This window comes from Aulonocara stuartgranti, assembly GCF_965226115.1.
Source record: "Aulonocara stuartgranti genome assembly, chromosome: 22".
NCBI classification, from domain to species: Eukaryota; Metazoa; Chordata; class Actinopteri; order Cichliformes; family Cichlidae; genus Aulonocara; species Aulonocara stuartgranti.
The window spans coordinates 22443547-22468447 of NC_138957.1; the positions used below are offsets into that span (position 1 = coordinate 22443547).

The 24901-nt window shown below is 41.7% G+C and overlaps 1 protein-coding gene across 7 annotated transcripts in view; it reads right to left on the bottom strand.

The window, feature by feature from the left end:
- The window catches only part of trps1 (trichorhinophalangeal syndrome I), a 125173-nt gene that overhangs the window by 44956 nt on the left and 55316 nt on the right, over window positions 1-24901 (bottom strand). For all 7 annotated transcript variants that reach the window (XM_082520881.1, XM_082520882.1, XM_082520880.1 and 4 more), the window contains 5 exons: window positions 20542-21154; window positions 20092-20306; window positions 19409-19619; window positions 19042-19282; window positions 11837-12626 (listed from right to left, as the gene is read on the bottom strand). In XM_082520881.1, coding sequence (XP_082377007.1) covers window positions 11837-12626; window positions 19042-19282; window positions 19409-19619; window positions 20092-20306; window positions 20542-21154 — 2070 coding nt within the window. The remainder of the gene's footprint in view (window positions 1-11836; window positions 12627-19041; window positions 19283-19408; window positions 19620-20091; window positions 20307-20541; window positions 21155-24901) is intronic.

Genomic DNA, 24901 nt, shown 5'->3' on the forward strand with positions numbered 1-24901 from the left:
GGAAAATCCCAACAACTCATATGATCTAATATGAGCAAGCACTTTGGCAACAGTGGGAAGGAAAAACTCCCTTTTAACAGGAAGAAACCTCCAGCAGAACCAGGCTCAGCGAGGGGCGGCCAAGTGGTTTAAATCACAGACACTGTGGTGGCAGACTGTTTTATTTAAAACGTTAATAATGTATATTACTGACAGGACACAGAGCGAAATGTTAGGCTTTTTGCTGTGTCACCCGCTTATGTTACTACAAGGTAATTAGCAGGCTAAGAATTATATGTTACCCACTCCATGCATTTGATTTCACAATGGCAATGGTAGCTGCCTCACAAAAACACAATGCTAACATGTATTTCAGAATAACAACAAGAATTTCTACACCCAACTCTTTGGGTTTGTATTGAAAAGTTCAATGTTCTTAACATTGCAAAAAAAATACTAAGAATGCAAACACAGTTAAATCAAGCAGAAAGATTCCAAGTGACTCAAAAAAAACCCACAAAACAAAACCAAAAAACCCATTCATGAATTAATTAACACAAAACCTCAGTGACAAGAGGTTTCAAATTTTTGATTAGAAGACTTGAAAATTTCCTGAGGCTCTATGAATTGATACATTCTAAGCATTTTTGCTCCCTCTGTGTCTGCATTTTTCATCCACTGCAACAGTTCTACACATCCGTTATACAGAGGTGTGAATACCATGCTGATGATGTTCACACTATCATTTCAGTGGCCATTTAGTGCACAGAGAATGACTGAAAATGAAGCCCCAAACATCTGTTCAAGCTGGACAGGAAGTGTCTCATCTGTTTCATATGGAAAAAAAAAACCAGTGAAGGTCTGCAGCCACAGATGCACCGAAGACCAAACTCAGTCAGCTCTCACTAAAACTTCTTAGCTGTAAAGACAAGCAATACAGACAACACAACAGTGTCTTTAGCTTTGGCTCTATCCACTGAGCTACACAGGACAACAAGAACACAATATGAGTCAATATATATATATATATATACACTCTAGGAGCAAACAAGTCTGGAACAGTTGAAGCTGTGCTGAGTTGTGTCAGGCCCTGTTGTCTTGTACAGCCAGATAGTGATAAAGGGAGAGAGAGTGAGAAGGAGAACAAAAGAGAAACGTTCTTAAGGGAAATTGAGTGTACAAGATGCATCATGCCAGTGGAGCAGAATTCATAAACGAACTAGCACACAGACACACACACACACAAACATGCACACACTAGTGGAGAATTCCTAATGAGTGAAGACCTCACATGGGACACAATGGGGGAGGCAGAAAGAAGAGGGAGGAGCAAAGGCTGAAAGAGAGAGGGAAAGAGACGGTGAGCGGGAAGGAGAAGAAGTGATGTATCTTTCTCTAGCTTTTACTCCTTATCAAGTATGCATGCCACTGAGCGAGTGTGTATTATAACTTCAGGGGCGGATGTGAGTTTCCACCGAGACGAGTTAAAAGTGAAAATCTCTGCATTCTGCTCGCACACGCACACACTCACACCTTTTTTTTTTGGTGGGGGGGGGGAGAATCGGCGGCCGCACGCACACATGCCCTGGGCGATCTTGCTACCTCGCCAAGAGGTCCTTGGGCCGCCAAGGTTGCCATGGCATTACTTGCCCACAAACACACACATACACACACACATCCACTTCCGCACTCTCTCCCTCTCACTTTCCCTCTCACGCACACCAGAGCAGGGTGTGACTCCATGTCCTTAAGTGAAGTGGATTAAAGTGTCAAGATGACTAGTCGAGCCAGAGTGTGATGGTGCGTACTGTATATTTTTGATTGTGTGTGGACCTGTGTGGTGTGAATATGAATATGGGTGCTGCACTTTTAAATTCTTCTCTAAATCTACTTTTTCCACTTGCTTTCTCGCAGTGAATTAGGTGCGGCACTGTGATGACGATTTCCGTGTTTAAACACGAGATGTACTTAAAGCGTTTGGGCGCGTCACAGCGAAGTGGTAATTGGCGCACGTCAGCAAAGATGTAGGTGGGAATGAACTCTTATCTTATTTTTTTTTATTACCTTTTGGGTTTGGCAGGATATCTGTACTGCACTTCTTTTCAAATTTTAAAATGTTCTCTCCTTCTTTTTAACATAGGCGGTTATTTCGTAATGTTCCCTCACCCTGTCTGAACGCTAGAAGAGACACATCCTTTTGTTACAATGCATGGGCGAAGTGTCTCCCCTGGGCAACTCACATGTTAGGCAGAGATCAGAATAAGCCTTGCAAAACACTGAAAAACTGAAGAACTAAAGTTAAAAAAAACTAATACAACTAATACTACATGTTAATTTATTGCTCCTTACTCCGTGTTTGTGGAAAGACATGCTTTTATTAATGAGCTCAGATACTTGGGTGGATAAAAAGAGAAAAAGTCATTAGTGGTCATTTGTCAATCAACTTTAAGTCATTTACTGGAAGCACTTTTGGTCAAACTATTTACCGTAATTTTCTCGAGCTTCTTTTTCTCCTATTTGTCAAATTGCATCACTCACTATTATCCAGACAAGGGCCGATTGTGTGGAAGAACTTGTGATTTAAAGAAGAGATGGGGAAAGGAAAGCAGAGGCAAGGCAACAGAGCCAAGAGACAGAGGAGAAGGGGAAGGCAGGCAGGGTTTTCAAATTAACTATTGGTCAGGGGTCAGATGGACATTTAATCTAACCAATCAGCTTCCTAATTACAGAAGTGCTGCCAGATTGGTGTATCCTATGCATTGGTGCGTATGTGTGTGTGTGTGTGTATGTAGCTGGCTAGAGTTGCGTGTAGAGGTCTTGTTGTAGCAAAATGAACATCTGGCCTTAATATTGGTTCCATGTGTGAACACACACACGTGTGTGTGTCTATGTCCGTGCACATATGTGCACACACACTTAGCCTGCGGTGAATTGCTCCTGCCTTACACCAAAAATGAGAGAGCGAGTGCGGAAGGAAAAGAAAGAGAGAGAGAGAGAGAGAGAGAAAGAGAGCCCCACAAAGAGAAACACACAAGGACCAATGGGCTAGATGTGCAAGCCATGGCAGAAAAACACAGAAATAGAAAAGGACACACATAGCCACACATGCATGCGCACATACACACACTTCCAGTAGTGTGTATGTAAGTTGATTGTAACAGTAATTGATGTAAACGTCTAAATTACAGCTAGGAGCTAAAATAACCACTGTGTTTTACCGTTGCCATGTCGACATGATGAAAAACACCTGGTTGGTTCTCTGCTGGGGTGGGTGGAACACATGTTTCACTGGCGCCCAGCTAAACCAATGAAAACGCTCAATGTGTAAGTGACATGCGCCTGAACGAATAATATGCTCCCAACAGCGAGAGGCCATCTGAACAGACGGCATGAATATATTATACACATATAAGATATTATAAGATATTTGTATAGTTCTGCTTTATCAGCAAAAAATATATAAATAAAGAAACAAATCAATCGAAATCTACACTAAAATTATCCAAATTGTTTTAATGGCTTTCCTAAAGCTGTGCCAGAGGGGTGTGGTTTGTAATAAATAGGACAATTCACTGAGTGCCAGTAAAGTTCATACAATCACAGGAAAGTGTTTCTTAATACCCCAGAAGGATCAGTGCCTTATCTCGCTGCTTCCCCTTAACAGGAAGTTCAGCTACATATGGCAGCCCTGGAGCAAATAATAATTCAATGTCAAGGACACTTCAGCAAATGAGACATGTCAGGCACATGGGATGGAGGCTGAATGTCATATTTGAGGAAGCTCTGACTAATCTAAAGTCTAAACCTTGCTGCCAAATCCTGTGATTATAAAGTCAATTATGCGTCCTTTTCTAGGGCTGCTGACTGATTTTACGCTTTTGGAAATGGTGTGATGTGGCAAGCAGGTTGAGAAGAAACATTTCAGATTTTTTTTTCCCTTCTAACCCAAGTCAGACTTAGTCAATCAGACAATTCAAAACAGTCCTAAACAGAGGATTACCATTCGAACACGAGCCAACACCGAGTCAAGGCAAATTCTTGATTTACGCGAGCCAAAAATGCCAAGCTGTCACCTTCGAACTGCGCATGTTGTCAGCTGTAATGTGCGTGTGCGAGCGTGACATGTGTGGAAAACCCAAAATGGGTCTAAATGTGGTTAAAATGGTGTAATTTGTTTTTCAAGCTAAATGTAATATTCCTAGCAGACAATGAGACCGCTGTGAACTGTCACACAGCATAAAGCCGCACACTGGTTTTAACTGTGACACGCACGAACATTCCCATCAGCGGACGGGCGCGCAGCTCACACATGAGGGACGCGCACATGCTCACACATGAGCGTAAAGGCCACTGTTTCCACAGACAGACACATAAACACACGCAGGTAAAAATTATAGCAAACAGGTTGTCCGATTATGTTTCTGTTACGCCAAACACAGCCTGGGTTTTATACACTAGGCACATTACCTCACACACACACACACACACACACACACACACACACACACACACACACACACACACACACACAAAGACGGAAACTCAGACACTTGTGTTTTTTTTCTTTCCAACATGGCCTGTGTTTATTTGAGTCTGTGTCCTGATGGGAAATGTGACTGCTACACAAACAAACCGAGCAGCCCAGAAGAGACAACTTGGTGTGAGGGTGTATAAGAGCGAGAGGGAGAGAGAGGGCAAGAGAGAGAATGGATGAATATTAGTATGTCTTCCTTTTTCCTACACGCACACACATCTGCACACAACGCACACAAACTGCAGCAAGACACGGCGAACGCAGCTCTTTTAACCCTTCCAATAATAGAGTACCGTAATTGTCGGGCTATAAGCCGCTACTTTTTCCACAAGCTTTGAACCCTGCGGCTTTTAGTCAGGTGCGGCTTTTCTATGGATTGTCCATGATTTTTGTCATATCGTAAGACGATTTGTTTTGTTTGTTCCGCTGTTGTACGGCACTACGTTGCCTGGCGGAAGGGCATGTGATCAGACACACAGTATCGGGGTTCAAGAGTGGTGTGTTGGTCACGTGTCCATCCGCCAGACAACATAGTGCCGTACAAGTAGCGCGAAAAACAATGCGAAAAGCAAGTTATGCTCAACTCCACCGGTGGAATCTGACAGCGTGGAAAAGTGTGAAAACATCAATGATCACCAACGGATTTCGAAGGGCTGAATGCTGCATGATGGAGAGGAGGACACCGCCACGGCCCTTCTGAGGGTGTTCGACTCTGACACTGACAATGAGGATTTCTTTGGTTTTGAAAGTGACAACGAAGGAAAGAAGCTGAGAGTGGATGACGAAGCCATCCTGAGCCTGTTTGTATCCGACACTGGAGAAGAGGACTTTGGTGGTTTTAGTGGGCAGGAAGATGGTGGTGAATGACTGACTTTTCTTCTTGTTAAAGCCGTGTCACTGCACCTGAGCCTAAAAGGTAGTCCGAATCTATTTTTCTGGTGTGCTGTAGGTTATTGTTATGTAATACATTTGTTACTTATTTATGAAGCACAGTACATGTTTCCTACTTGTAATTACCGCTACTTGTACATATACCTAAAAGGTTATGCAAATATGTACCCATAACTTGTTTTTCAAAATATTAATAAAAGGGGTGTGTCTCCAAACAGCCATCTCTTTCCTGACAATTCCCTTTGTGCATATTCTCTTACATATGATAAGTCAACATTGAAACGCCTGCGGCCTTTAGTCAGGTGCGGCTAATGTATGTACAAAACAGGATTTTCCCCTGATTTTAGCTTGTGTGGCTAATATTCGGGTGCGCTCTGTAGTCCGGGAAATACGGTATATAGGATGCTAAAAGCGTGCACAAGAGCAGCCTCGTCTATGAGGTGAATTTTGTTAGGATGTCTGTAGGAAAAAAAAATGTGCCTTTGAGCTTAGACCCCTCTCAACTGCTGTATTGATGTTTAATGGCTGTTGGACCTGTCGATAGTCAGCCGGTACTGAAGCAGTGGGTCGGATATGCAGTTTGCTGCCTCAGCAATGGCCGAATGCGTCGATAAATGAAGAAATCAACTAACCAACATCAAAAGGGTTCTTTCTGTACACTAAATATTGCCTACTGTACACTGCCAGGATTATGAAATAATTTGAAAAGATCAGAGCAGGAATCTGAACCATACTGACCTATATACAGTACTGTGCTGTGTGTCTTGAGTAACAATTCATTGAAATATGTGCAAACATCTATGAAAATATAGTACATAAGGTAAAAACAGTTGTTTGATTCTAACAGCTTGAATGTGACTGTCTGAACTCTCTGAACTCGCTTAAGCAGCTTTCTTGTCATTTCTCTAAGTATTACAAGAAAGTATAGTTCTTGAAGCTTCTTGAAGGACATTTATAGCTTTTCTTTGAATGTTAGTCCTTTTTATTCTGTCAAGATGATCCCACACTGCTTTAATAACATTGAGGTTTGGGCTCTGGGAATGGTTTTGTTGCATTTATCGCCATGGTGTTGCATGGTGGATCGAAATCTGATGATACTTTTCTGCGTTCATAACAAGATCCCCAACACGACTGATTGAAATGCAGCCCCAAGCCGTCACAGAACCTCCACTGTGCTTTACAGGTGGCTGTAGACACTTTTGGTTACGACGGCTTCTGTACATATTTATGACGATCCAAAGATTTCAACCTTGGATTCATCACACAAGACCTGTTGCCACTGGCATTTCTCAGCTTTTCCTTAAAAATGGCTTCTTGACAGCCACCCTTCGACTTGGACTTTACGGCTTTTGGTAACAGCTGAGGGATCACCTGAAGTACCAGATGCATCGCTCAAAAAAACATTCTTCAAAAAATGTTCAGGTGCAAGGACTAGAAAAGCAACTAATGTGCTGCTTTCACAGAAAAACTTTGAAAGATTCTCAGAAATGTTGGAGAACTACTGTTCAAGACTTTAAAAAAACGAAAAGAGAAGATGACTCCTTGGAAGCGAAATATAAAAAAAGAGTGGGCGTCTCAAGACTTTTTGCAGAGTTCTGTACTTTACATAAACATGTGATAGAAACCGAGATATGTAAAACTTGTCAGTGGCTGTTAGCCTCAAACACGTTCCTTTTTCTAACCTTTGGTGAAATTTGTTGATAATTAGGTGGCGTAAACACAGGAAGAGAGGAGAAGCGATGTGCGTGCAAAAACCATCGTCTGTCGGTGAAATTCAGGAACTTGTGGTGCGGCACAAGTGAAGGGGTACCTTCATGTTAACTACTGTGAGCTTTGAGGTGAGCAATTGCAGCAACAACCACTGGCCACAAGATACACTGTTTATTGACATATAACAGGGAGGGAAATATACAAAAGGGTTATGCACACAACCAGAATGTCCACTAGCATCCAGCTAGAAAACAATGGGCAATGACTGGATAGGTTTATAACTAAACAGGGTTGTTCAGGTGTTTCTCACCTCCTAGACAAGTTTTCCAGCTTTAAAATGAAACCACTTTTTAAAGTACTTTTCTCGACTCTCAAGGGATGTTCCATGAGGTAAACAAAGGTACACAAGTTCTCGAGAAGGAACGGTAAAGTATATCTTTATATCAAAGGCAATTTGAAGTTCACTCTGAGGGGTATTTGTAGAGAGCGAAAAGCACAGTGACAAAAAAAGCTCTAAAACAAAGATAATATTCAGATAACACAGATAAGTCAAAGAACACAATTTTTACTCAGTTTTTGATTTTAAAAAGCATTAAGAATACAAACGCACAGGCTCAGACAAACACACAGTTTCTCTCACACACACACACTGACTCAAACATAAGCTCTATAATTTCCTGTAGTGGATATAAAGGGATGCTAAATTATCAGCAAAGAAAATAAGTTAAATTCACGCTTTAATTTCCTCGCAAAACACACACGCCCACACACAAGTGCTCGGAATGCAAATGGAGACACAATGCACGTAATTAAGTACACAAGCAGGGGTAAGCACGCAGACACACGTGTACACCGAAATGTACGCGGAAGGAAAGAAACAGAAAGAAAGGATAAAAGAAAATTGAAAGCCAAGTAATGAGAACTTTATGGAATTACAGCTCTGTGTCTGTGTGTGTGTCTAGTCTGTGTGTGTGCGCGAGCGCGTGTGAGCGTGTGCGTCCTTTAAACATAATTAGCTCCATCGGGCAGAAATGTAAACGAGAGAAACTTTAATGAAACTCTTCTCTGATCTGCTGAAAGCACACATTCCCATTTATCTCTCTCAGTTCGGTCTCTCTATTTTCTCTCTCTGTCTCTCACATGGAATTGAATGTCACGCATGGGACTTTTAAAACCTCAAATGCCCGTGTTTCAATACTGCAATATGACCACACTGTGTTTGTAAGGCCAAATCCACACTTTCTTTTGCTTATGTGCATTTATGCAGTCCGTGTCGTCCTTGAGGTGGAATTCCCCTCGGAAACACAAGCTGGAATTTATTAGATGATGTACGTTTTGGACAGAGTCACACATGTTCGGGTATATCTACATATGTTCACATATGTTTGGCTCGGAGGCAAACCTTTCTCAGCCCTACTTAACTGGAAAAACCGCCATTACTCAAAGTCTGCCTCGTTCCATTTATAAACTCAAACATCAACCGAGCTTTTAGCTTAATTTCATCTCTAAACCTCATTCGCTTTCTATCCTTGTCTCATACAGTCAGTAAAACAGCTAGAAAATAACATTTCAGACTGAGAAAATGTCTTCAATGTAATAAATCACTATGAAAACAAAGCCAATAGTGGGCCAATGTCTCAACAAGGCAATGCTGTGCGGCAATTATAGATCAGGGCTTTCAAAAGAAAATATTCTCTCCCCTCCACCGAGCAAAAAGCCTCACAAAACCGGAATACTAAGAACTGTGGGTTCTTTATGTGTATGTGTGAGTGCACACCTGCGTGGGAGCGTTTGTGCACGTCTGATGGCTTTTGTGTGCGTGAGGTGTGTATCGATCCCCGCGTATTGGGCGAGCTGTCCTTTGAGGAAAAGAAGGGAAATGAAAGAAAAAGAACGAGAGGAAAAAGGAGGAGGAAGACAGATCGATGCAGCGGACAGTAGAAAGAACAAGTAAGGATGAGGGAAACATACAAAAACCACAGAACCACATGCACACACTCTCACAAACGCACACAGGTTGGGATGAAATATGACTGGCCATTTGTTTCCATATTTGCCGGGTTTTAATCATATACTTCCTCCCTACTAAATCACTCCCTGCATCCCTCCATCACTGCCTTCCGCCTCCTCTTGAACTATTTGGATTTTGGATGGATTTTTAACAGACTCTGCCCTCTTGAGTCCACATGCCACATTTAAATTACACCAAAAGTTTGTTTTTGTGTGTGTTCAAAGCTATTTGATTCTTTTTTTTTTTTTTTTGCATTAGTGCCCCTCCCTCACCCCGCCCAGTGATGAGTCAACTCCAGCCCATGTGTCTATGTGTGCCGGGCATATTTATGTTGTGTCAGTGCAAGCCATGGAAACTGAGAATAATTACTGTGCAGTGAGAAGAGGAAGAAGAAAAGGCCATACCTTATGAAGCTACTTAAGCAACAAGTCGTGTTCAGCTTCGTCTCTAATAAACTGCTTGTTTCTCATCTCCTTTTATTCTTTTTTTAGTTGTTTTCATCTTCAAAGATTCACTCTGGGTCTTTGTCTGTTTATGTAAACATCTGCTCTTTTCTTTAGGCTCTCATAGGCAGCACAGATGCAAATGGAACAGTCAGAGATGGCTCATACGAAACTTGGTCTTCACAAAACATAGAAGATATTTAAAATGAGCTGCTACCCTTACTGGCCTGCTGATGGGTCGGCCATTGCAAACCTGAAGCAGCCAAATCGTTTTTTAAGTGAGCGGTTCGCAGACGTTTTCAGGCCTGGAAATGGACTGACATTTATACAGCTCTTTTCTGGTCTTACTGACCACTTAACGCACTTTAAGCCACAGGCCACATTTGCCCATACAGAGCTTTAAGCACTTTATCTGCCTCACATCCACAGCAGCGACTCTATTCGCCACGAGCGACATCACCCCCACAGTTTGAGAACTACTGGTTTACATCTAGAGACAGACAACAATTCACGCTCACATTCACACCTCTGAGTAATTTAGAATCACCAGTTAACATAGTCCCACTAACTGCACGTCTCTAAAGCCAGAGTACTTGAAGAGAACCGATGCAGACGCGGGGAGAACATGGAAACTCTCGACAGAAAGGCCCTAGCGAGATGGTGGATTCAAACCCAAGATCTTCTTACTGTGGGGCAACAGTGCTAACCACTGTTCCACCACAATGCCCTCCTCTGAATGTGAATGTGAATGGTTGTGTGTCTCTCAGTGATGGCCCTGCAGTCACAGGGTCCAGGGTGGACCCCCCTCTAAATGAATGGATGAATGGTTTATATCCATAGCTTTGGAGGAAATGTGTATACAATAATGGAAAAAAGAGATAATATTCATCCTGATGGAACGATGATGATTTAAAAAGCCTCAAATGTGAATATTTGACTCTGCAAAAACATTTCATAATATTAGTGAATATCTAAAATAAGCATACATGTCAAACTGTCAGACTGTTAAGAATAACACTGAGTGAGAGTGAAAGTGAAAAACGTGCTCGCCAAATTTACAAATCTGTATTGACCAGTCTCCTTTTGTTCTGTACATTTATAATTTTGAAAAGATTTTCTTGACTAGCTGCTCTTTCCATAAAGAGCAAGCAAGAAAGGGGTGAGTGATTTGTTATACTCTTATCTCCGTCTGACTTTTCCCGTCTACGTCTTTTTATCTTAATCTTCCACTGTTCTCTCTCACGCATGCACGCATGTTCTCTCTATCTGTGCCTCCTTCTTTCAGTCTTAGCCTCCCACTCTCTCACAGAGACACACTGCCCCACCCACGATAATGAGTAAACCTCTTGCTGCCCCACCCTGCCCAGCCTGCCAAGTTACTGCCAACACCTCACACAGACAAACACACATTCACACACATCCAAAAGGCCAAACCCCAAGTCCTACAAAGGGCCCATGGACTCGAATCACACAGCAGCATATCCGTACACACACTAAGAACACAACTTTAACACTCACTACTACTATTTACGCAGCCCCAAGTCAAACCCTGACACCACACACACTCGTACACACACACACTAACTCATACTTATATATATACAGAGAGAGAGAGAAAGTTCAGTCTATTCTGATCTAATGTGATCATAGCCAATAAGCTCTGTGGTGCAGGCAAACCACAGTTTGTTACTGCCAGTCAATGACATCACTGTGAAGTCAAAAGCATTGTGGTCCACAAAGTAGGGTGAGGGAGCTGACTGACACGTGGTAGCCATGGGAACTGTCAGTTTTCCTCCCCGTTTCCATAGCAGCGGGTGGTTTTCTCACTGTTGTGAGTTCAATTTTTTTAAAGAAGATGAATGCCGCCTATGGGAAAGGAAATGATGTCATGGAATCATATGCACAGGGACAGATATGAACACACGCAAGCATTTGGGTACACACTCTGCTAGCCAACCCAAATCTGCTTAAGCCCTCAAAATATGATGGAAGAATAAAAGATTACAGTGTATGGGCTCAATGCATGAGATCTAATCCTCACATCTGAGTGAAAGGAAAGATGAGTTTAAGATGAAAGTGTATTAATAGAAGGTCCCTGATAACTAAGGCTTCTCAGCAGGCAGGATCTGGCTACAGAGGCCTAGCTACAAAGGCTCCCATTCAGAGAGCTACACGCAAAAGTCAGGGTGTAAATGAGACAAAGAAAAAGGATTTTCATCTCATTAGAATGAGATGAAAAGCAGGGGGTTTTTGCATGTTCCACCTTACCCTTAGCAAGGACTGGGATTCCTCTTTATTGGCTCCTCCTTTCCCTTCCTGTCCTCCGCCACCACCACCAGTACTTCCTCCTCCTGTGTACTGCTGGGGGGTCATCTGGCTCTGCTTCTCGCCAGCTCCAGCCCCACCTGAAGCGGTTGATCCTGGTCTCCCTCCTCCATACTTGGCATCTGCCAAAAAGGACTTTGTATCTCCCAAAAATGACTTGGTGTCTCCCAGGTAAACCATGCTAGGTGAGGCCACGCCTCTTTTCTGCTGTGAGACTTCGTGATTGGCTGGGACAAAAGACAGCGACAGTGGGGAGGTGAAAAGAGATGGGCTCCCACTTCCTGCACCTCTTTCAGGTCCCATTCGCTCCTTAGGCACCCAAAGTAAGCCGTGGGCCTGCTCACCCCCTCTTTCCCCCAGTCCTCTTGTCTCACCAAGAACCCAGCCCTTTTCCCGTTCTCTTTCTTTCTCCTCAACACCCTCACTTTTTACCAGCCCGCCTGCCTCTTCTCTGCCACCTTCGGCCAACCGTCCCTCAGGCGGCGCCAGGGAGTAGAGGAGGCGGATATCCCCTTTGCTCTCTTCTTTAATGGCTAAAGTAGAAGGCGCTGAGCAGCCATTGGCCAAGAGTGTTAGGGAAGGAGTCAGTGAGGTGGGCAAGGAGGTTGTCGTGAATGAGCCTAACGAGGGAGAGGAGTCGTGACAGTGAGCTGAGTTGAAATGGTCGAGGAGGGCTGATGAATCTGGAGCCGTGAAGTCGCAACGTCGACAGCGACAACACGCGTGGACACGCCTGCCGAGAGAAAAGAGCAGGGTGTAAATTACTCATGAATACAAAACGGACCTTCAGAAGGAACAAAATATTCAGCATTAAAATACACACTAGTACATATTGTTTGCTTTTATGTTAACCATAAAGTAATACTGCTAATTGCAAAAATAAGCAGTTTATTCTTGAGTTGCTCAAACCTTCTCTGAACAAATGCATTGCAAGTCACATCGGAGACGTGATTTTTTTTGTCACGGTCTGCGGAGGCAGACCGTGCGGAAATGTGTGTGGTGGACCCAGGAGCGAACACAAGCGAGGATGCAGGAGTGGAGTTAAACAAAAGCGAGCCTTTTATTCTGGCTGATGAAAGGAACAAAACAGAGTGAGGGCAGCATAAGAGTAATAGTTCAAACAGAAACCTAAACTGGACATAAACTAAGGAAAAGCTATGGCTGGAGATCCGGAACACAGGGGGTGGTAACACAGACGACGCGACACAGACTACATGAAACACAGAGACTAAATACACAAGAGGGATGATCAGGGGAAGTGGCCACACATGGGAACACAGCTGACACAGATAAACATAACAAGACATGGCAGGAGTAAACAACACTGACGGGAGACTGTCAAAGTAAAACAGGAAGTACACAGGTGCAAACAGGAGGAGAGAGAGAGCGCGGGCATAGTGGGCTGGGGAAACATGAAATGAAACAAGGAGGGGAGATGAGGGCTCACAGATACATAGAGGGGCACACAGGGGATAAAAGTCACAAGGGGAAGTCAAATAAGGAACAACACAACAGGACAACTTAGGAAACATGGCCTAAATAAGGAACGAAATACAAAAATATAAGAAACTAAGAATACTGGGCCCACATGGCCCAGGACCATGACATTTTTGAAAAGGAGATCCCGTCATCAGTGGTTATCTTCACCGTGCATGAGTCACAGTGAAGTCAAAGTAACACTAATAAGGCTGAACGTAAGAGGAAAGACTTAAGTAACTAGTTTTGTTACTGGCAACAAGAAAGTCAGTTCATGTTTGAATCTATTGCTCTAAAATGTAAATACAATTAATTCCAATAGGATTTTCATCACTCACAGTTTGAAGAAAATCCACCCCCTGTACTGACTAAATCTAAAGTGCATTTGCCCCTGCCTAAATTCCCCCAAACACTCAGGTAGAGTTTCACAGAGCTCGAGGCCAACAAAGTGACTCAGTGCCCCACTAAATCACAGTGAATTACTTCAAAATCGTGAGGACCATAAATGAATCTGAATGACATGTACTGGATCGCCCATCAATAAACCACCTTCATTTCCTGCTGGCGAGGGCGACCAGCGATATATCTGATACACAGCGTCAAGATTTTTTCCTGGCACACACAACAGCCGTGATGCTTCTTGTGCAGGCCAACAAGCAAAGCATTAAACCATCTAGAACAAGAACTTGTGTGTTGTTTACAGTGGACCTTGGCAGGCTCGGTTTGCCCCGCAGCTGTCACAGACAGATATACCAACACATGAATAAATGTTTCACAGAATAATGAAGCTGTTCATTTTGTCTGCACTTGGATTATGTAATTGTTTTGCTGGTATATTTATTAATGATGGTAGGCCACAGTTTAACAATTGGTATCTTGTAGTTATTCATATTCCTTTGTCAATATCGTCATTTACCACATAATTCACTTAAATCCAAAATTACACTTGCTTAATTGCTTCACTCAGATGTCATAAGAAAACACCGCTTTTCCCAACACTGCCTGTTTTATTCTTTTAGGCTTTTCCCACCAGTAGGTTATTATCGCTGCATATTACAGCAGAGTGAGGGTTTTACAATAGCAGACAATAAACACGGACCAAAAGTCACTGAAAACAGGGGAAAAAAAGCATATCCAGAGTCATTTTTCTCCATTTTGCGACTCGCATCCTCTGGTTTCTGCTTTGAACCCTACCATAATATTTCCTCATCCAGGAAAAAACAAAAACAAAACATTTAAGGCGTGAATTTGAAAACAATGAGAAGATATTGCAGATCCAGACCCACACAAACATTTACAATACGTCCCGATATATAACCTCTCAGAATACTCTATGTATTCCTCTTTGCTGTCTTGTACGTCTGATGCATGATTTCTATACAACAGCAAGTGAAAATACAGAAATAAATATATACTTCTGACATAAACTTATCTTATTCATCATCCTGCCTCATATTCTCTTTCTCCCTTTATTAGCTGTTGAAGAATATATAAAAGGTCTGCACCTCTAGCAGATCACAGAGGCTGAAATATTTGCAGAAATCTGTGAGAACGTGTGAATGAAAAAGCATATAGTGTGTCCATTAGACTTATGTCTCCAGATGCTGAACGACACAGCAGCCTTGATTTATCATCAGCATCCACACGTGGACTGGCATACCTACTGATTTCATCATTTACTGGGTCTGTCACTGTTAACACTACTTTCCTACGGGAAATGTTGAAGCAGACATAAAAAATATGCTTCTTCTATCTGTATTTTAATAATAATTTATCCATTTGTAATAAACAGTTTCTAGTTTGCACTAGAATCATGTCCTAAAGCTTGTTTTGATAAATCTGGCACTGTGAATCCGTGGACTGAGCCTGACCAGTGCTGTGCATGTGGCTAATTTGGGGAGTTATAGTGAGTTAATACACAACAGAGCCAGCACAGATTCAAAGTTTTATAGTTTTGCTAATGTTTACGCTCAATGCCGCCATCTTGGATTGTTAACTCTTACTTACTGGGGCCCCTCAGTCTGAGTTCCAGATTCAAATTCTGACTTGGAACTCTGAAATTCCGATTTCTGACTCCTTTAGGATGGCAGCATTGTTCCATCAGTAGGGTAAAGAAACAGCGAGACAGTGGGAAAAAAAGTCTCTTTTTTTCTCCAAATATTTTATTATAGCAATGCACTCTGCAGCATCCGGAAGCACAATTTGTGTTTTGTAGACTCACTAGCCACTTCATTAGGTTCAGCTGTTCAACTGCTTGTTTATGCAAATGTCTAATCAGCCAATGATCAAGTTCAAACGGAACAAAAATGGGGAAGGAAGGTGATTTAAGAGTGTCTAAATGTGGCACGGTTGTTGAGACACATAGGCTAGTCTGAGTATTTCAGAAACTGCTGATCTGCAGGGACTTTCCCACACAACCATCTCTAGGGTTTACAGAGAGTGGTCTGAAAAAATGTAAAATATCCCATCAGTGGCAGTGCTGTAGGTGAAAATGCCAGACTGCTTCAAAATGATAGGAAGGCAAAAGTAACTCAAATAACCACTTGTTACAACCAAGGTATACAGAAGAGCATCTCTGAATGCACTCCTGCAGGCTAAAAGCAGGTGACCTAGGTGACAATTCACCTGGGCTTACCAAAATTGGACAAGAGAAAATTGGAAAAATGTTGCCTCGTCTGATGAGTTTCAATTTCTACTGCAACATTCGGATGGAAAGCATGGCTCTTGTAGCAATGGTTCAGGCTGGCCATCACGTTATAACCACAGTGTACCCATCTTCTGATGGCTCCTTTGAGCAGGATAACCCATCGTATCAATGCTCAAATCCTCTCAAACTTGAAAATTACAATAAATCTTCTCTACTCAAATGGCTTCTTTGGGATGTATTGAAAGAGGAGATTCGGATCACAGGATGTGCAGTCGACTGAGGAATGTTTCCACACCGGAATTTAGGCTGTTTTAAAGGCAAAAGGAAGTCCAAAGTGGTACTAGCAAGGTGTAACTAATAAAAATGACCGGTGAGTGTAGTCCACTGCGGCTTTACCATTGGTTGGCTCCCCATTTGTGGACAAAATCCTTTTTACTGTGACTGGCTCTACCCGGACCAATACATATATATCTGATATGTGGGTAAAGAACCTGTGTGACTGGCTGCTATGGGTGTAATTTTAACATGACCACTGTCAGCCATCAGATTGTACTTAAGGTGTATATTAGCAGCTAGGTGAGAGTTTATCTATAAAACTTATGGATTGATTGGCTTCCCTCAGCTGACAATCTTTTTTGCATTACACAGCAGCATCCTTTGATCTGAACACCCTATAATTACATGCTGCTTTTTGTTTTCTAAGACTTGGCCTTCAGATTAAAAAAAAAAAAAATGGTTGTTTTTAGATGCAGCATAAAACTTTCTGGCTTTATTTCACTTTTATTTGATTTGAGCGCCAAGATTCAGGGCTTAGATTTTGTTAAGGACGTGAATGAACTGTTAAATCCCCTGCAAACTCTGCTTTGTCACGCTTCTCTCTGAATTTCTCTCTCTGTATTTCATTCACCTTCCCTCTTACATTCCTTCTTCTAACCTTCTTTCTTCCCTTCCCGTCTTTCGGTCCTTGCCATCTGCTGTTCTCATCAGGCTGTCAAAAGAGAAAAGTTCTCGAGCCGCAAACTGCGACAGCATTGTTTTTGACTGAGGAAAGGCTCATCTCTGAATGTGCTCCCGATGTGCGTGCTCTAAAACCCTAACTGAGAACCGTTCAGATACTCCTGTGAACATTTGCGCTTGAATTTATGAATCCATCCGTAGCTTAACACACAGGGTGCGCTTTATCATCAATCCAATTTCGTGTAATTAAGTTATCTCAGTGTGTGGGCTCTACGCTCACACACTGAGTATCCATAACATACCTGAGGCAACGACAGAAAAACTAACAGCTAGGCAGACGAAAACTGAATTCCTCTGCATTTAATATCTTCGCATATTGCTTGTGTTTCTGCCCTCGCATGGAAAGAAATTGTCTTTGGCATCACTTCTCGTGAGGAGCAACCACATTTAAAAAGAGTTTGAGGCCCTGTGCCTGTGTGTGCTGCATGGTGCTGCAGTTAAAGGGAGTGACAGCTGCCTCTGCCCCAGGCACACAGGCTCAGAGAGGAGGATCTCCATTCTTCATGGGAATAAAGAAAGTGCAGCATATTGTTTTAAAACCCTGACAGCAGAAACAATCACAGCTTATCGATACTTTGTTCTTTGATAATTTAGCCTGATTTAGATACCAATGCCAAGTGACAACATATAATAAAACATTCCGATCAGTAGTGTAGATTAGTAACTGCAAATCTCCACACAACTATCTCCAGTTTTTTGTGTCTTTGGGCCCAGCTTTCCCACGCCACTCCACTTTTTCCCACCCCACCCCACCCCAACTCATCCTTTCATCTTTTTCTGTCACTAAATCTGAATCTAGAAGACAGGATTGGCTCTGGAGTCCAGTCTAGCCTCTACAGCCTGTAAAAGTGAGTTTTTGGTATTTTTTAGAAAATATACATATAAATTTAGTGTATACATTTACCTGTGCAAATAAAAAGAGAAAATTCCCACCTTCAGGGAAACTTAAATCCTTCTTGCACTTGTCAGTGTGAGACAAATGTAATATTTTTGAAACCTAGATTTCATTTTTTGATTAAGACCTTGTTACTTTATTTTTTCACGTAGTGCAAGACAAACTCAATAGGACCTTTCTGACCACTCACTTTCAGACAGTGAGCAGACGTGGGTGAAATGTCAAAGACTGTAAAGCTTGTTGCAATATTGGGGTTTTGGCTTCACAGGCATCCAAGGTGCATTTAAAGAGGAATGCGTCTTAAGTCGTCTAATCTCCAGCAATGTACGACATGGAGTAACTTTAATGTGAACGTAAGGCCAAAGCCTTTTGCCCCTCGAGAAAACAGCCCATAAGCCACAACATGGTGCTTTCATAGATATTCGACTCATGGACTTCATCACAGACGGGTGTGTGTAATATCAGTTTGAAAATCTGCAACACGGGCTATAAATATGTGATCATATCTGTGCAGCTTCCAGGTGAGAATGTCAACATGGTGTCTGCGAGTAACTTAAGCGTACAATTTTCTTTCTTTTTTTCCTCTCACTGAACATTTACTTGATAAGTGAGTGTAAGAAGGAAGAATCGCAGGGGTCTGAAACAAAACACAGGAATTTGCACCTAACTTGAACAAAATTTTTCAGATTCTTGCCTTTTTTTTCCCCATGATGAATTCAATCAAAGTAAATACTCGATCTGTATGAGATTCTATGTCTTAAAAAGTTAACTGACTGCATGCACGGCAAAAAAAAAGCACAGATTTTTGAAAAAGATGGAAAACTGAATGGCTCAACCCTTGCAGAAAAAAACACTACATAATGTAAAAAAACATCATCAAGAAGCTACCTTTGGCTGCTCTCTTATTTACAAGGGCCACAGGGGGTAGCTTTGCATGTTTGATTGAATTGGCAGATTTCTTTTAAGTCAGATGCCCCCCCTACCATGACCCCAAAGGGATTTGTGTCTCCTCCCGGGATCAACTGGGGCACTGTTAGCTTATTAGCTTATTAGGCAGGGGGAAGAAAATACATCCTATCAAATAACACAATTATAATGACCATGCAATCTCACCTGTAGTGTCTAAAAATCTCTTCTTCCACTTCTGTAATGAAGTGACACTTTGTACATGAGTACTCCCTCTCTCCTGCGCCTCCTCGCCCTCCTTCCTTGTCTCCCGCAGCTTCTTCCTCAGCTTTGACATGTGGGGGAGCCCCCTTTAGGTTGATCAGGTTGTGGCAGCTTTCATAGTGTTGCAGCAACACGTCAATGTCAGTGGTAGCAAATGCACACTGGTCACACAAGTGGGTGACGCCTACGACAGGAAAGCGGGACCAATCAGAAGCAAGAAGCGAAGAATTTAGGGTCATGCTGGAAAAGCTCCAGAATCAGGCTTCCGATAAATGTTATATATATATAAATAACATATGCCTCCAAATACCTTGTGTGACAACAGGATGGGCGGGGTTTGAGGGGTGAAAAGTAGAACCAGAAATCCCACTGTGGTCGCCTCTAGGATTAGGAGGAGTCACGCTGGGTGAGGTGGTGACAGCAGGTTTTGAACCAATGGCGTCCTGCTGTTTGGCGAGTTGAGGGAACTTTGAACAGCATTTGGGGCAGGTGGGCTTCCGACAAGCGAATGGGTGGGATACCTGTTGAAACAAATTAGAAAAAAAGGTAAGAGCAAAAGTGGTTTGAACCTTCAAATTCTTTACTGATTACTGCCGATATAAGAAGAATCTCGTTTTGATGCTGTGGCGTAGCCGTGTATTTTCTATGAATCTAATAAAGAAGTGGAAGCCAGCAGTACCAGTATGAATGTGCATTATTAAGTAAATGATGCCACCCTCAATTTTGGATGTTAACCATCCTTTTTGCATTTTTAACAGCTGCAACAGAACTGCTGGCAGCTGGCACAAAAGGAGGGAGGGGAGAATGCGTGGGTAGACTGAGGAAAGCAAGGGAATTTTAACTAGGCAGGAAATTGGAACAATTAACTTTACACTTGTTCCTATATTACATTTTATTTTTCCTTTGCTTGCAAAACAGCTCTTTTTTTCCTTCTAATTAACAAGCAGGCAGCAAAACAAGCAAATAAATATTTCAATATTTTATTTATCTCACCTCCCCTAGGTGTTTTTGTGGCTGACAGAGACCCTGTGGACAATACATGCAGTGTTGAATGCTGCAGCGGTGGATGGAGTGGTTATGCTGGTAGTGCAGTAGTAATGGTGCTACTACGATCACATCCGCACTGTGGGCCATGGAGTACCGGAAATCACACAACTGACAGTTATAACTGGTCACAACTGCTTCTGAATCACTGCTGTTTGGGTCTCCTAGGAGCAAAAAGCAGAACAAAAGTAAATAAAACCTGGGCAGAAATTCAAATATCATCACGTATAATTTCTATTATGATAATCAAGGCAAACAAACATGAGGTGACAAGCACCACAAACAATAATAGAAGACTCATTTATTGAGGGCGATCATTTATCTTCGCTTTAAGCAGATACAATCTACCAGCAGTAACGAACATCATCTTACTGCCACGCTCCAATACATCTTCATTACCTTGGCTGGTGCTGGAGAGGTTGGATGGCTGATCTTTGCGGCCTTTTGATACCATTTGGTCTCTCTCTCCTCCATCTCTCCTTCCTCCTCTTTCTCGCTCTCTGTCGATCCCACCAGGATTAGAGTTGTTGGGGCTCGTAGTACCACCGGTGTTCATTTTGTGTCTTTGCTCATAGTGCTCTAAAAGCCTTGCAGAACCCCCCGACCACTCGCAACTCCAGCTGCAGGATTTACACCAATAATACGTCTGCACGGCGCCTCGACCAACCTCCCCCACCCAGCCCGATGAATCCGAACAAGACCTAACTGGGATGAAGTACCCGACCAAAGAGTCGTCCTCTGCGCGCACCGCAACTCGTTCGGCCCCGTCTAAGGCTTGACTCCGTCCCTTCAGCTGGTTGTCGTGCGTTGCCAGGTTATTTGTGGTCAGCAGGGGTGTGGTTGGCGGTGTTTTGACTTTGTTTGGGTGCGAGGAAAGGAAATGTTGTTCAAGTTCCAAGGAATTACTGCCCATGTACGTGAAGTTGCAGAATTTGCAGCGAAAGTACTTTGTGTTTCCTTGGCAATCCGAGGTCTTCCGACCGATTCCAATGAGCGTGCCACCCAACGTCACCTGTTGATAGGCAGAAAAGAAAAAGACAATAAAGAAGGAATAAAAATATATATTTAATACATAAACAGTTTGATTAAGAGGCAGTCTGCTTGCTTGTTATTGCTTCATGCAAATAAAAGATGTTTTTATTTATTGTCCATTTTCCATTTCCAGATGTCTGCATTTCCTAAAATTGCTGCTGCAAATGAATAACTACATATCAGACTCTTAATCTTGTGAAATAAAGAGCAATGCGGGAATTTCTTTATAATTCTTTAAATAGTTAAAGTTAATGCTAACTTTACATTTATTAAAGTACTTTACAGGATTCAGAGAAGGGAAAAAAAAAGACAATGACTGGTTATACTGCCTTTTCCTTCAAACAGACAAACATGAAATAAATTAGATACAAGGCAGTTATTTTTGTGTTCCTAAGCAGCAGATATTTAAAGGACACATGGCACAAGCCACCGATCGTAGAGCTGTGCAGGATAATTATGCCTTAGCTACTCAAACCCACAATGAACATAATCCATCATTTTCCGTATGTAACTGTAGACAATTAAAAGGCAACTCTAAGTCTAACTAACCAACCAATAACAAAACTACTAGGCTCTACTGTAGTGTTTAGGGTCGAGGCCAAGGTTTTATATAACTAAGTCAGCAACCTGGCACTGTTTTTTTTTAATTAAGTTAGCCTCTAGACAGTACGTGATTACACTGTGCTCATCGTTATGATAGTAATGAGGCAATCTGGCATGCCATACAGTGGCAATGGACTCCCTACTGTACAATATAGATTTGTCTCTAAATCTGAGGTTTTAAGATAACTATGGGCAGTGTGGTAACAGAGCTGCATGCTGCATGTGACATGAGCAAAGATGCAAAGCTCCATAGATAACAGAACGCCAAACAGATGCAATGCTCTTGTTTTTCGTTTCAATACTAGGAATTAGATCTCAGAATCAGCGAATGTGCAGCATGGCAGTTACGTCAATTGGTGTCAAGAACAGATTAGCGGGGAATGTTCTGTTCAGCTTTTATGTCATGTTTCCTAGTATAATGGATTGCTAGCATGCGGGGTTTTTTGTGTGAGTTTGACAGGTTCTATATGTTTAGACATTTTTCATACTTGGATTTTTTTTAAAATAACAAGAGATACAAGTTTGTGTCTATGTTATACAAATACTGTCTGTTGTTTGGGATTTTTTCCCAAAATCTAACACAGAAATTAGTTTTTAAGACACGCAAAACTATTTAAATTATTTATTTGCCTAGTTTTATGCTTATGGTTAAACTGTATTGGGATTAAAAGTGGGAGTGAAGTTAAGATAAAGGGAAATTTGTAGTTTTTTTTATGATGGTACAAGGACATTTTTGAAGATGAAAGGTGTAAAAGATTTTTTTCTCTCTGTGTGTTTGTTTGTTTTGTTTTTTAAAGAAACTACAATCAGTTCATAGGACAGCTGAAAATCTGAACTTTCCTCTTTTCATAAACAACAAGAGTGACAGTGAGGCAATCATTTTGCCAAAAAGGGTGGAAAAAGTAATATTTGTACAAAGAATTAAGCGTGAGATGGTATACGTCAACTCAGCTAAAGAAAATAAATGTTAAAGTCTAAATGAGAGTCATTACTGTACGTGATCTCACGACAGAAATTCAACAATTATCTCATCCAACAGACCCTGCCCAGACAATTAGCAAAGAGCAAAGCATCAAGTAATTTCACCAGGCAGAATGTGCAGGAAGACATGACCGAGAATATGAGACAGGGACAGAGTGAAAGAAAAGAGGCAAAGGGCGAATGGGACAAGATGAAAGAAAAAATTGTAAGTTGAAGAACAGAGCTGCAGAAAAAGAAAGAGGCGAAAGAGAGCCGGGAAGCAAATTGAGAAGTTGGAAAAATGGATTAGATAAAGTAATAGAGACTAAGAAAGACAAATCAAAGAAAGAGGGCAGAGCAGAGGAGAAGGTGAAGGAGAGACAAAGACTTGATAAGAGAGACAAATGGAGAAGCAGGAGAGAAGAAGACAGCTAAATATGTCTGACAGCTGTTTCATTACACTCCCTAACAGCCGATTATAACTACTGGTTCTCCGTCTGCCTCTGTCACTACCTTCTCTCCTTTCCTCCTCCATCTCGAGCACTCTCACTCATTCCTTCTCCCTTTTCTCCACTATGACTTTTTTGGGGGGGGTCTGGAATCTCATTGGTTGACATGGAATCTTGTCTTAGCAAATGACAACATGGAATTTTCCAAACGTGGGCAGGAGAGGGAGAAAAAGTGAGTGAGGGATGGAGAGAATAGAGACCCCTTTCATTCGTTTTTTTTTTTTAAGTATATATATACTTTCACTTTTTCTTCATAATGACGACTTAAGCCCACTGGATTTTCTATTTCTGATTCGGTGTGCGTATGTGTGTGTGTGTGTGTGTCTGCACGCGTATGTGTATTACTGTGTCCATTACGTGACTTTAGATCATTACAGGCTGCTGGTTTAAATGAAACTAAACTCCTTCACTATTCTTGACACACACACGCACGTTTGTTGAATCATCCCACTAAATCTTTCACACAAAAACATCACAGTTCATGAATACTCGAAATCCTAATCCTTGACAGTTATTGCCAAAAATGAGCTTATATTTACAGCATATTGTAAACATTTGACGATTAAAAAATTTTTTCCAAGCGAACCTGTAGGTTATTACTGAAAATACTGCTAAACTGATAGGTGATTAGATATCACTGATCTGATTTAAGATCTCATTTAAACTTCGTAGCTCTTGAGGTAAAAATAGCAGACACATGAGCAGTTAGTCTGATGCTTTAATGTTCAGTACTAACATGCACCGCAAATCAATACTGGCGCTGCTGATTTCACTGATTATGGACGCCTGGTAACACAAAGAACAAAATTATTGAAAACTACTTTTATCCTCCGATTGATTCGGTTCTGTTCTGTTCAATCTGTTGATGTCAGGTACAAAACACATCTCTTTTTTAAAAAATGTTTTTTGATTATTTATGATTAGAAGTTTGAGTACAGCGTCCTAGTATATCTACGACATTCACCTCGTAGAAGGAATTTTTAGTTGCAACTGCAAGTTTGCAGCATCCCCTTCATTCGCCTAGTTTTATAAAATGAGACCTCAATATGGGGATGAGCATTGATTTTATTGAATTATTTAACAGCTATAATCATGCATATGGTGCACATGCGAGCATTTGTCTATGCACGCATTCCCTGCAAAAGATTTGGGAAGTCGACACTATGGCTTTTGTGCGTGCGCGCGCACGTACGCTTGACTATGCATACCCCCATATGCACGACTTGTCTGCCAGGTGCCCCGGTTGTCTCCCTTTCTGTGTCTATCCATCTGTCAGTCTATAAAATTTTATAACTTGCAGCACAATGCCTCCCTGTCCAAATAAGGCACACCCTATGTTACAAATCAGTTGCAGATTGCTCTACCCAATAAATTATTCCATTCAGTTATGAGCCTAACTTTGCAGATTTATTACAACTGTGATTACAGCGAACTGTTAACTAAATCAGTGTTACTTGTATTGGATCAAAGTTTCTAACTATGATTACATAAAATGTTTCATATACAGTATGTCGCACTTCTTCGAGTTATTATGACATACAAATTTAATAACTGGAACTTTGATGTAAATGAAATGAATGCAACATTTTTGAGTTTTCTTTTAGAACTTTACGCCAGTTTTACTAGTGCATGTTGGTGCACACAATGATGCGCAT